The following is a 13,913-nucleotide window of genomic DNA, read 5'->3' on the forward strand; positions in this document are numbered from 1 at the left end:
CGTGGTCGTCGCGGAGAAGGGCGCGCACCTGTTGCGAATCCGCTGCGCTGCCGCTGCACCGTCTGCTACGCTGTGCGGCGTCGCTAGCGTCGCAAGCGTCTGTTCCCGGCCGCGTCGCAACAGCAGCAGTCCTCCCTCCACCACCTCCGCCTGCTGCGAGAAACGGGAAACACGAGAGAGTGCAGAGAGTGTGGTGTGCTCACGCCGTACGCTCACCCGCTTGGCAGGCAGCAGCGGAGCCAGCGAAAAAGCCGGCTTCGCCGCTGGCGCTGTGGTGGATCGTGGTTCGGCGGCGCTCTCGGCGCAAGGAGCGGGAGCAGCCGCACATTGGCGCAACGCCGCGCACGCCGCCGCCGCTGCACCGGCGAGTGAAGCAGCAGACGCCAGGCGCCGCTCACCGCCTTAACGTTTGCACCGCGCGCAGCCCTGCTCTCCCGATCTCGTGGTCGCTGCTGTCTCTCGTGTGTTGTGTGTGTTTGCGTGTGCCGCCCTGGATTGGCCGAAAGAGGAGCGTCTCGCCAACGGCCGCGGAAACCGAGGTTCGGTAGCAGACGCCTGACAACTCTGGTCCAGCGGGTTGCAGACGACGTTGCAGCAGCACATCACACGACATGGGAGTAGCATTCGCTGGGGTGAAGAGTCCGTGACATCTGCGGCCCTTCGTCGCCGCCGCACTGCCGGGCCACATCAGGATGAAGTCCAAGAGAGGTGAGTGGCGAAAGATTTGGAACGCGTGGACAACGTGGCTGGCCTCGCGTAACGGCAACGCGATAGCGCGAGCGACCACGTGCCGCTCTGTCAAGTTCGAAACGTCGCAACTGCCACGCGCTGCGCTCCTTGCGGAAGGCTTGTGAAAAAAAAAAAAAAAAAAAGAGAGTAGGTTACTAACCGTCTTTTTCATCAACCCGCTGCCATCCCTACTGTAATTTAAAGCGATTAACGCGGTTAACGGTTCAACCGTTCCTGTGCGTCGCAGGAGAAGCGCGAGGCGCCAAATGTCATCCGGCTTTGACGCTTGACATTAGGACGACATTGAGGAGGACAACTAGGCCGCGCTGCAGCGTGGTGTTTCCGTGTCAAGGGTAATATATATCCAAACAAATGCCGCGTCTATATAATTTGTAAGACGTGTGCATCTTCAGATTTTTTTTTTTTTTTTTTGCTTTTAATTTTCGCTGAGCTCCCAAACCGAAGACGACGACGACAGCCGCGGTTGAATAAGTGCGTCATTTATTTTGTCGTCTCCTTTTTCCGACTTCCCCCCTTCTGCAATATCCGTTGCTGCGACTTCAATAGCTGTTTGATCGTGAGGCTAGTGGTCACATGGCGCACGCGTTAAGAGTTTCTTTGCATTGCATCGTTTTGCACATCGATCTCTCTCGCACGCACAAATTTGTGGTTATAAAAACAAAAGAGGTGCAGCCCTGGCTTCCGCGATATGTCTCTGGGTCGATATTTTTTCTGCCGTTTTTCTCTTCTCCGGCAAGGAGAAGTGTGATACAAACGGGGGGGGAGACGGTGCGCTTCCTTTTCCTCGTTTTCTGAGTTCGTTTCATTTCCTCCACTCTCCGTTGTCGGTTGTCGCATCGTCCCCGCGCGCTGCGGCGGAGGAGCGCCGGGACTGTCGCCACGTTGCCCTTGACAGCTCTCCTGACGCCGCGTCGCACGCCGGCGTGTGTGCCTGTGACGCAAAAGAAGAGGGACAGCGTCTTGCTATCTCGCTGCGGGCTGGTCGTGGCGACTCGCTGGCCAAAGTGCTGCGTCCGCTGTATCTACAACTGCACCTCTCCGCTCTTTACCCTAGGCACCTCCCTCCTCCTCTCCCAGCCTTTATAACGTCTTCCTTGGCTCCTGCTTGTACGCGTTGTAGGCTAGGAACATATCTATAGGGGGCTCCTGCTATCAGCCCGAGCTCTCTGACGGCGCTGACGTTATTCCTTCCGAGCTACTACTCTCGCTTGCATTTCCCCCTACCTCAAGATAACATAATTTTTTAAAAGAATCATACTAGATGCAAATCATTATTTTGTTTATATGTAATTGACAATTGGGTAGTCGGTGTATTAGAGCTCTGTTGGATATATAAGAAACTCGAGCGGTTCATAAACCAAAGGTAATATAGAGGGCATGCCGCTCTAGATGCCATGTTTTTTCCTTAATACATAATCGTGCGCGTGTTCAGGATGATATCGGAGTTGATGCGTTGTTTACAATCTTCCTCTGCGCTGCAAAGCAAAGTCGCGCAGGGGTCAACGCATAACGTTTTTTCTCCCGCGAATTACCGCAGTGATATCCCGTTTTAGCTCCCATATTACAGCGTCTCGGGGCTTGAGCTGCTTCCTCCGCACCCAATAATTTAGCTTTATTTTGTTTGATCCAGCCAATTGCTTCCTGAAACCACTTCGGCGTTGTAATCGTTGCACTGCGTACTCTTCGTATCGCCCACTATGTGCCACTGGAGAAGTGAGAAGGTAAAAGAAAAACACTGTGGGAGAGCTGCCGTCGGAAGGTTATATGCATACGATTGTCGCAGCGCGGCCTGTCATTTCGTTGCACGTTTTTCCTGGGCGAACGCAAACTTTCCAATGGCCGCTATTGTTGTCGCCGTTCAGCACGGTAATCAATAACACTGTATACGTTCGCTCAACGTTGCGTCCGCGTGGCTCTTTATTTTTTGACTTTATCTCATAAACGCTCCCGCCTGTGTACCTATACCGTTACCTCTTTGACGATCGGATTTAGTTTCTTTTTTTCTCGACCATCGAGAAGCCTCGCACGTGGGGTCCGGCGATGCGCCGTTCTCTCGCCGTTTCCGCCCGACGTTTATAGCCGTTCGCGTATACGAAGCGCGCATCTGGCGTTTTCGCGCGCGAGCAGCGCTAGCTCGCCCGCCGGAAAGCATGTCGGGAAGTGGGGGCGACGCGGCGAACCTCTTCTTCGCGTAGCAGCGCCGGTCTCTGTTGTGTTCCTGTTGCGTTTTCTGTGTGAAGTTTCTTTAGCGTTTCTATTGTGTTGCTTTTCTGAGTGTTGCTGCTCGTGTGGATCGGTTATGTTTGCACCTTATCTGTTCCGTTTTGTAGCGTTTTTTTTGTTGTTGTTACGTTTGTATCGTGTGCGCAACGTTGCGTTTATGCGTTGTCTCTTTTTCTGAGTTGCTCCATCGCTGGCATTGGATCGCCAGCCAGCAGCGTGCGTCAACGTCAAAGTTAGTGTTTCTTGTCAACTCGGTGTGGATACCGTTTTTCTTTTCGTTCTTGCGTGTATTTGGGAATGCGCGCGTGCTGTGAAGGGACCTCGCTTCGACCATCATCGTTCATATTATTTCCCTGAGTGATCACATTTTGTCATTTTATTTATTCGTTCATTTATTATGTATTATTGTTGCCCGGTTCGATCCTTTATTTGATGCTTCGTTTTTTTGTCTGTCGTGGTAGCAGCAGCAACACGCAAACAACCCTTTGTGCTCCAATTTCGACGTGGTTCGCTTCATGACAAACGCCAGCCCGCGTCGAAACATTTTCGGATGTCGTCCATCTCTTTTCGCCTTTTTTGTTGGTTATCTTCATTTCTGTGCAAGCTGCATGGTTTACCTACCACCACCATTGTGTTGGAACGGTTTTCGAACTGTGCTCTTCTCTGACAATGTCAGTGTGGATGATAGATACAAGATGTCACTAAGGTTCGCATCGATTCAGGTCACAGCCGTTAAAAAAGGCCATGTCCAGGCCGTTTTGTCACCCGCCGACGCGTTCTTTTGCCCCGACCAAAATGGCAGATTGTGCAGTCTTGACCTTTCTAACGTTGTGATCGCGACAGGTTGTCGCGAGCCAAGCTGCCTTAATACCCGCCTCAGGAGGCGAGTATTAAGGCAGCGTCGCTTCGAAACGAAGCAACTAAATCGACTGGTACGCCGAATCTTCGCTGCCTGTTTGCAGTCTTGGGCGATTTGTTTCCTCCTCTCAACGTTAGCATTCCTCCAATGAAGGTAGTGGCCTGAAGGAGACACGCTTGCGTTAAACCTTTAACCTTTCCTGGGAATCTTTTCGAACTTAAGCCGGTCGCCCTCCGTGGCTCGCGGTTATGTCAGTGTGGACTTGATTTCGTCTTTTGGAAGGAAACGCGTTCTTTTCTTGTGTGAGAGAAGAAGAAAGTGCGTTGTTAAGCATGTCCTCGAAGATGAAAGTAGCACGTAATCAGCATGCTGTCATGGTTTCGACAAACCGCAGGAAGCCGAGCTTGTGTGCCACTCTGCACCTGTGCGGACGGCACCGATTGGTCGGCAGGTTGTGCGACGCCACAAGACCACGTGTCATGGCCGAAATGGAAGTAGCTGACAACTTTGACAGCTCTTTTGACTTGAGAATAGAACCCACAGGGAGCATTGGAACCACGAGTCAGAGCCGCTACTCATAGGTCATGCAGGCATCCTGGTTAAAGCGGGGATTTCTATCTTTGTCACTTCTGCCAATTTGGCCAGCATACATCGTGCGATATGTCAACTGTTCAAATCGGGCAAAGGCATGGAAAGTCAAGACAAACCGTGCAAAGCCAAGGCAAGCGGTACTAGTGCACACTAATTCGTTGTGGTTGTTGTGGCTTGTAGGAAGAAGGAAAAGAAAATGCACGGGTCTGCTACTGGCTCTGTAGGTGAGCCGCCTCCGCTGCCTCGTGCAGACAGAAGAGAGAAAGTAGAGAAAAAAGAAAAAGAAGAGGGAGAGAAATACGCGCGCCGCAACAACAGCCGTCGTCCACCACCGAAGCAGTGGCGGGTGCAATGACGGCCTACATAAAAATCGTTGGCTGGCCAGCCCCCGCCGCAAGCGGCGTTGGCTGGGACGGTAGGTCGAAAATTATAACTCCGTGCTGAACATTCGTTGCAAATACCCTAACTTCGCTTAATCAAGTTCAAATTAAAAGATGCTTTTTAAAAGACTCAATTTTGACGGATCCGATGCATCACTTCGAGTTAGCCGAAAATTCGAAATAACCGAGTTCGAGTTCACCGCATCAGCATTCGGTGACTGGCAGCGCCTCTGGTTGCTCTTCCTTGACTTGTCTAATCGGAGAACTTCGCGCGCGCCGTGACAGCTGTGCTGCCGCTGTCAACGTGTTCTGAATCGCGCTCATGTGCTCGCCCTCGAAACGCAGCTGCACCAGGCGCAGCTGCGTCACATTTGCTTTCCACTCTTAATACACACAGCGCTGCTTCGGGCACGGAATGTCGAAGCGTGCATGCTTTGGAAATGTCGCCGAAGTGAGGTTCGTCGAGCTCTATTGGCGTGGTCGGCGTTAGACTCGGTTTCGGCGCTAATATATCAGATGTTGTCGGGAATCTACGTCGTACGTTCTCTTATATCTCACAGACACCGCGTACTTCCTTCACTCTCAAATTAAACAATGCCGTTCCATGCCATAATATTCCTAGTGTTGCGTAGATCTCGTTGAGAGCAGACAGTACAAAGTGGCCAAAACGTTTCGTTAGAAGCCGTACTTCGTTTAAAGCAGCTGCGCTAAATTTTCACATCTACAGCTCTAATGTGTTCACAAGCGCCCCAAATTCTGCTGCACTTAGAGTTCCCAAGAATGCCGTTACGGTGAACTCCAAAGGTGGGTCATGGTATAACTGGACCGGGGAAGGTTTCGTACTAAGCGGTTATTCGCACAAAGGGGTTTCGTTGTAGCCAGAACTTGCTGTTTCCATGTGCGACTGAGGGTCACGTGTGGGCACATATGTCTATCCGTGCATCAAGAACTTGTCGTTGACGGCAGCTGGCAGTGTTATATCTTTATCTATTTCCTTTCGCTCTATTTCCAACGCGTCAGGTCTCGCTTTTACCGGGCCTTTCAGAACGCGTCTGCTGAAAGTCATTCTATGTAAATGGTTTCCTCGGAATGCGACGATTCAAAACCACCTGCTAAAAAGGCAGCGCAGTAGCTTCACTGAAAGTTTGGCGAGGGTTAAATTCGTGTCATTCTCGCTCGCAGTACTGCGTCTTTGCAAATGTCTGACGCTCGCAGGGGGTTCGTTTACCGAAAATGACATTAGGCAACGCTAGACACTTTTGAAGCATGTGGCGCCTCGTCTTTCAGCGATGCGCTGCTGTTCGTCTTAAACTCAGCATAGCAACTGGCATTTGACAGCCAAGCTCTTACTCTTTTTTGTGTCGACAGTTCTTTTTGCTGAAATAGTAATCTACAGGTACGAACACTATAGCCAGATTGCCCAAGTAATTCCAGCAAGATCCTGTCATGTACCACGTTGTACATACGCCAGTCGCCCTTAATATCTTCATGCAGCAAAAAGGGCAAAGGCTACATTAACAACGCCTGTTATTCAACAAAGAAGAGAATACACCTGGGCTCAGATGCATCGGCCGTTTGTCTTATCCTGGGAGCTGTCATTTAGATGAAGCTGTGCCGGTGCATTTAAGTCAATCAGTTGTGAATTGGAGCTGCAGATTTAATTAAATCGCGCCTGAAGAATATTTGTGAGACTGACTTTCAACACCGTTCATGCATCTCCTGTCCAAACTCTTACCTTAGAGTCATCTTTTTCCCTAGACTGACGTCAATGCAAATAAGCTAGATATCAGCCACTACTAAATGAACTTATTGCTGGAAGTCATATACAGTGGTTCTGCCGATATTTCGTTCAAGGAACTCTGTATTTTGAAGCTCTGTAAAAACTGTTGAGTTATTTGTTATACGGGTATTAATAACACGGCAACAAGATATCAACAAAAAGTGCCCAATGCACGCATATTAAAGGTGATTCACGGCGGTTTTGTCAATAATAGGTGAGGGAACTCAATATGCGGTCAACTTCTGTCGAAACTCTCTTGAGTTGTCCGTTAGACGGGTATGAATTACAAGCGCACAAATATATCAACAAAAAGTACTCGGTGCGCACACTATCCGCAGCGCTCGATCATATTTACCTCGTTGAGGCAACACAGCATGCATTGAGGGTTGAGACTGTGCTGAACTGACCGCTCGATGCGGCCCGGTTCGCAAACGTGGGGATTGTCCCGAGACTTTTTCCTCGCGAATTTTCAACGCGCTTTTACGACCAGGCCGAGACTGGCCCGTTTTTGCGATCACCCCTTCCAGAACTACCTCGTTATTTACAGCGCCACTTCGTATCTCCGATCTCCGCTCGATAGAGGGCAGAGTTTTTCCCTAGGCTGGCACCTTTCCAGCCATGTCTTGCGCGTAAACTTTCTCCGCTGTGGCGGCTGTCAAAAGCTTTGGGTGAAGGTCGTTTGCAAACGCATCCGGGTAGTTAAGTGTTGGCTGTTTCGTGGTGTATATCTTTTTTGTACTAGAAACGATAGGTTGCATTAAATTTCACTCCAGATTGTGTTTGCGGACCTAAGGTGAAAAGTCGCATGCTAGTGTTGGGTAGTAGTTGCACTTGTCATTTCTTGGAGATGCTTCTTTGGTTTCGTGGGCTTAGCGCGGCCTGTCACTTACTGTAAACTTGGACAGTATATTATTGAAGTTATGGTCTCGTTGGGCTACTCGACAATTTGAAAGTGATAAGACGTGGCTCGTAATAAGACTTCTTTCACAAGAACAAGAAAAAGATATAATCAGTAACGCGTAAATGCGTGTTGCAAATGCGTGTCTAACGAAACCTTAGTATATCATTAATGCGACAGCATTTCATGCCTCACGAGTGGCGTGTGGATATAATAGTGTGTCACCAGAGGGTGGCACCACCGCGTGTGTTCGCGAACTGTCCATCGTTAATAGTAATAAAAAAATGCGTGTGTACACCCGGACTAGAACCATCATCGAGCGCACTCACCAGTGACCACTATTCTACGCCGACTTTTTTTTATTTATTGCCGGGCTTTAACAGACCTCAAAATACATATATCAAAATACATTGCGGAAAAAAAAAAGAAAAACGCCAACTCCTACGAGTAGGGCTTTGACATACTAAAAACTCTCTAAGCGTAACCAAGGGCTCTAACCTTGGTAACCAGTCCGGGGCACCTGTTGAAATTTCAAAACCTTAATAAACATGTGACTACTTTCACGAAAGTATCACAGTGATATACCCGGCCATTCGAGAGCGCCATGTACAATGGACGCCCACGAGCATAACTAAATCAAAAGGGCAACCATCTCCATTATCTGTAGGCAAAAACCGAGTTGATCGGTAAGTCTTTTTCAATAGTTCTTTGTAGCACGTCCCAGGAATAAGCCCCTTCCCCGCAGTGCAAAAATACGTGATCTATTGTTTAGTGTTTTTTTACAGATGAGGCAGTTGGATCCCCATGGTAGGATGTTTCCAAGAAAAAGGCTACTCTATACAGCGACTTCCTGCGAACGTGCCCGCAACCTTGTCTGGCGTGAGGATGTTGGGGGAAATAAATGTTATATAAGAATAACTACTGAAACTATAAGAATAAGAACTAAAAAAAAAAATGACGCGTCTTGTGTCGTGCAACAGCAGCAGTGACGCTCAGACTTTCGCATTTCTCATGCAGTGCAGGTTCTGTATTTCTATCAAACCTCTTTTTTATTTTTTTTTTCCTGGCATATGTATCTGCTCTATATTAATCGTACGTTTATGTCGCGATATCTTAGGTGAGCGTGCTGGATAAGCACGGTGTGGATTCAGCGACCTGTAATACATTTGCTAGATGTTATAGTAACAAACAGGCATATCCGGAGACGTCACGGGCGAGTGGACGACAGCCGACGACTGTTATGTCTGGATATTATGTGCACGTGGTCTAATTTGTGAACTTCAAGCTTATTCGCAGCTTTTCTCGTCGCTCAGTTTATTGCTCAAAAGTAAAAAAAAAAAGAAAGAAAAAAAGAAAAAGAAACTTGAGGTGTGTGAAGGGTTGAGGGATATCCGTTAAACAACCGCACACGCGGTCTTTTTTTTTTTCCTCAAAGCGTTTCCATCTTTTTGTTGCTTTCCGTTCGCACTCATGCGTGTGTGTCACTGTGCAAGCTGTATTAGGCGCAGTTGAAATTTCAGTTCGATAGGATTCTTTGGTGTAAATATCGCTTGTCAGAGACGATCGCTTGCTCTCTTGTTGACTCAGTCACTTCCCGAGACACCAGCCCGTTTATCGCTCCGTTTGTCACTCGGGCGTTCATTCACCCATTGCTTCACTGCAAGGCACTGCTTCTTCAGGCAGAGCCAGTCTCTTACAGGCTCCTCGCCACCACTAACTTATTGCTCCACTCCGTCACTCGCGTAGTCACTTGTCACATATGCACACGAATAGAATTTCCCCACGCTTTTCGATGGTCCAGCACCGTGAACGATTCCAGGAATCCCGAAGCTCACAGTCAAAACCAAGCTCGGTGTTACGCAATTGAGTTGGCCCGTCTCTGTACTCGACAAGAATGCTTGTTCACTCCGTGCGTGGCATATACATATATCTTTTTTTCTCATCTGCCCGCTCAGCTGTCAAAAATGGCCTCGTGCTGTTGTGGGAGTAGAGGAGGTGATGGGACAGTCCAGGGGACAGGACGCGTTAATGGCGAAAGACGGAGCTATAGCTGCAGGCCTGCTTGTCTCTGTCGCCCTCTCTCTCGCTCTCTTTTCATTTTTTTTTAATTGTTTATTTCTTTATTTTTTTGCTACCTAACCTTCGTCGACTCGACATGTGCGGTCTACCGCTGTCACGGCAGCGACGTGTGACAGGGACGTCAAAACTGGCTCACAGAAGAGTTTCTCTCTCCCCCTTTCTGTTTTCCTCTCCCTCTAAGCCTGGGCGCCATTGCGGCGGCTGCAGCCGGCGTGTGTCATGGCGGCGACGATGTCGGCGCGGCATCAACAGGATGTCGCAGGTGGGACCCGGCACCGTCGTTCGTAGCACGAACGACCCGACGTTGTACGTCGCTCAACATAACCGTGTACTACTTGTCCGTCTGTGCTGGTGCTAGCAGACTGTTCGGGGCCCTAGTTTTTCTAAAAGCCCAGATTGGGAGCTCCACTTGCTAAAAAGCGCTCAGCGTTACGCAAGGTGTAGCGCAGGTGTCATACGTAGTGTGACGTCAGCTTGAGCCGACGTCGTACCCGCCGCCGCCATGTTGGTGGACCGAGAGCACAGCGAAAGCGGTGTTCGTTGAAACAATGCACTTATACGGAAGCCTTGTGGAAACTAAGCTGTGTATACGCGCCTGACATCATACACGTGCGAGCCCACGTACCGTGGCAATTGTGATTGGCCGAACCTCTGTCGTTACAGCTTTCGCATTTGGCTGGTGCATCCAGGCCTGGAGGTAAATCGCGAGGACAAGTCTTCGAATTAGTCTGGCGATTGGTTGACGCCAGCCTATACCTTTCACACTGCTGCACAGTATTATATTCAGATGGCGTGTGGCAGAGAATAAGAGAGAGTGTGTGTGTTTGTTTCGGCTCCGTGTGAGAGGAGTGTCGGCGGCAGCATTGCGTAATGTGACAATTATCGAGAATGCGGGGGAAGCAAACGTTTGCGCGCGTACCGTCATTCTCTTTAGTCTGTAGCTGCACCGTTTTCGCAACGGCTCAGTACTTTGTACCGCCCGTGCAATGGCGGACTGCGCCTAAAGTTAGCACGCTTTCAGCTCGTGGGAGGGTACACTTGTTCGTAATGCGCGGTTGCTTAGGAAGCGGTGCTACCGTGCAACTAATAAGCTTTAGATTTAGATATATAACGGAATATAAAAAATACACTCACTAGGAAATAAACTTAAGCAGCCTGGAAGCGAACAGCACGCACTGAGAGCTCGGTGCTCTTTTAAGGCGCCTGTATATGGTGGTCGAAAATATATCGTACCTCTCTTTTACGGCGTCAATAGTCTGCAGCGTATATATGCTTGGAACGCCGAAATCCAATCCAATCAGATGTGCTGAGCTCTCCCATAAGCAATAGGAAAAGCTGAAGACTGTAGTGCGATGCTGTAGCCGGCACAGAACAGTCGGTTCCTGCACTGCAGTTTTGGAGCAAAACCCATGCCCCGCCATTCTAAACAGCGGAGCAGTAGTTAAACATCCTTTGACGGAAACGAGTTGCCACGGTATTGTCTCAGATTACTAATCTTCGAATGCCTAATAGTCGTCTACTTTGGCAAGAATAAGGAATAAATTGCAGTGATCGGTGAACTCGTCTATCTGAGCGATGTTTATTCGTGCAATCGGGCCATTGAAAGCTGCAGAATATGTCAGTGATAAAAAACAAAACAAAAAAAACAGAGAAAATGGTAAATGACTATTACGTATATGCATGGTTGTGCCAGTGGTACTGTTTTCCAGACAGAATCGACGACGAATAGTGCAGCTTCGCCAAAGAATCGAACTCGAATGGCCTATAGCTGCAAATCGAATTGAATACGAAGCGAACACTCGTGATAATGCGAACACTGGTTACAGTATTCGCTACTTGTGCGTATATTCGCTCAAAACAAGCAATCATGTGAAACACTCAGAGCACCACCAGTGGCTCTGCGATACAATTATATAATTTGCAAGGTTAAACCTGCAGTTTGAAAGACACAGCACTAATCTCCACCAAGTGGACGTTGCATAAATTCGGTGTATCAACTCGATGGCTGTCAAGTTGTACATACAGGAAAATTGTCTTTTGCTGAAGGTGACGAAAGAGGATTATCAATAGGGTCCCACTTCGCAGGACATAAGGTGGCGGCGGTTTTTTTATGAGGCGTAGTCTCCGAGATCCGGCAACAAAGGAAGTTAGCAGGGGTTTAAGTCCGCTTAGACCGATCAAAACGCGCCAAAGCATTGTTCGACGTGCCTTTGCCTGGAGGTTTAGCATTGAGAGGCTGGCACAAAGCTTGGAAAAGTGTGCCTTCCCCGAAATAAAAATTGGTCGCGTTTGAAGAAAAGAATGAAGGACGCAGTATCTGTCCCATTCCACGGTGGACAGCTACACTTACAATTAACGGCGTACAATTGGAAGTACAGCCTTTGTCAAAATTGTAGAGCCCAGGGAGTTTGCTTCTGAGCCGTGTAGTGGCGCTGATTTAGCATTAGTGGAGGTCATTCCCATTGGATAGGGTAGGACAAAAATCTTCTTAACATTAAGATATTCGGAACGCTGGAAATGCATTACAAGCTGCTCGAAGTGGCTCAGAAGCATACCCCCTGGGCTCTATACTTTTGACAAAGACTGTACATGTGTCACTGGTTCGAATCCCTCTCGGAAACTGGCCTCCAACTTGACCGACAGATGCTAACTGGGAACGGTATGACGTCAGCAATGAACAAAGAACGCTTGCGTCACAGTTTTGATGCGAAATCGCGTGATATATTCGGCATCGCTTCCTGCTCGTGCGCACTACCTCCTCACGCCAATATTGAAGGAAGTTAGGCTGCCGCGTAATATTGGATTCGATGACGGCTTATGGGTAACGCACATGTTTAGTACTAGCTTGTCCACCTTGTGCTTGCGTATTTTGTAGCACTCGCATAGTGTATACTGCTGAAAAGGAAAATTTCTTACCAGGTAAAAATGAAAGGCGAACTTCGATGGACACCTCAACACCGATTTGATGAAAGGGGTAAATGAGGAGAAAGAAACGCCCTATAGTGTAAGACTGCGGATTAATGTCGACTTCCTGGCGGTTATTTAACGTGCACTGACATTAGGGCACAGTGGTCCTTTGCGGTCCGATCATTCGAAACGAAGCTGCCGCGTCCTTTTACCGCTTGCTTGTACAATAGTAGCCGAATGCTACACGGACACAAAGCCGCCACGGGCGTGCACTGTTACAAAATTGAAGAGAGTTTGTTTACAACCACTAAGCTTTTCTCGGACTCTTTCTCGCATTCACACTTATGCTATGCGCGCCTTCGCTGTCTTCACCACGGTCGGTGTGACGACTGGTCTTCGTTGTGTTATCGGCTCGTTTGTGTGCCAGTGCTCTCATTTTCGTGTCCCTTTTCTATGAAATGACGTCAGTGCCGGAATAAACGGCTGCTCGGGCTTCGTTGTGCCAAGTGTGCAGAACCCAGCACCAAGTTCTACTGAAACAGACTTACCTCATCGCCGATGGCTCGGCGGCTATAGGGCGCTAGGCTACTGACCTGCAGGAGACCCAGGTTATATGCTGGCCACGGCGGTGCCGTTTCGATGAAGGCGAAAATCAACACTCCCGTGTGCTGTGCGATGTCAGTGTACGCTAAAGAACCCCAGGGAGTCGGAATTATCCGGAGCCCTCCACTACGGCGTCTCTCATAGCTTGAGTCGCTTTGGGAAGCTAAAAAAAAAAACCATTTTCCACTCTTCCGACTGTTGATCAGTTGGCATCCTCCCCTTTCCTTTAAATCACCATCTGGCTCGACTGGGCAGGCCCTCAAGGGGCGGAACAGCGTCGACTCAGGCGGTTGACGTCTCAGCCTGTGATTTTTGATCGTATAAAAGTCATTTACTACTACTGCCACTTTAACTTTTCCTCGCGGGATGATAATGTATAATTTGATAAAAGCATTTCATGAATGGAAGTGTCGCGAATTTCGGCCTTCAATGAGGAACACATATACGAAAGGCCACCCGGTCTGTCCTTCCTTCCGCGGAGGCAACAACGCGCGCGGTTTTCTTTAGCGGCGCGAAGAGCGCGCAGGCGGGCGGAGGAGGAGGGGAGAGAAAATGAGTGGGAGAGAAAAAGAAACAAGGACGCATTGTCTCGGGAGCCGGCGTGACGCCTCGCGTTATTGCACGCGCTCGCGCCGCAACGTGACAGTTGGGGGCGATCGGGCGCGCACGCAAGCTCTAAGGGCATAACGCCATTCTACTTCTCCGGACGCGAGAGAGGTTTAACTGCCAGAGCCATTTGAAATGTCGCGCGTCAGCCGCCATTGGAGTGCGCGACTCGACCGATCAAAATAGCAACGCGCAGAAATGCTTGCGTAATTCTTTTGTTCATCATCATCATCATCA

At 49.1% G+C, this 13,913-nt stretch overlaps 1 protein-coding gene across 1 annotated transcript in view; it reads left to right on the forward strand.

The window, feature by feature from the left end:
* The first annotated feature begins 306 nt into the window (after positions 1–306).
* Positions 307–13,913, forward strand: part of LOC146179570 (uncharacterized) — a 149,486-nt gene continuing 135,879 nt past the window's right edge. The window contains exon 1 of the mRNA XM_084579228.1: positions 307–708. Within this exon, the coding sequence (XP_084435354.1) occupies positions 693–708 (16 nt within the window). The 5' untranslated portion in view covers positions 307–692. The remainder of the gene's footprint in view (positions 709–13,913) is intronic.

The sequence above is a fragment of the Amblyomma maculatum genome, chromosome 9, assembly GCF_055883805.1.
Source record: "Amblyomma maculatum isolate TAMU_Amacu chromosome 9, ASM5588380v1, whole genome shotgun sequence".
Taxonomy (NCBI): domain Eukaryota; kingdom Metazoa; phylum Arthropoda; class Arachnida; order Ixodida; family Ixodidae; genus Amblyomma; species Amblyomma maculatum.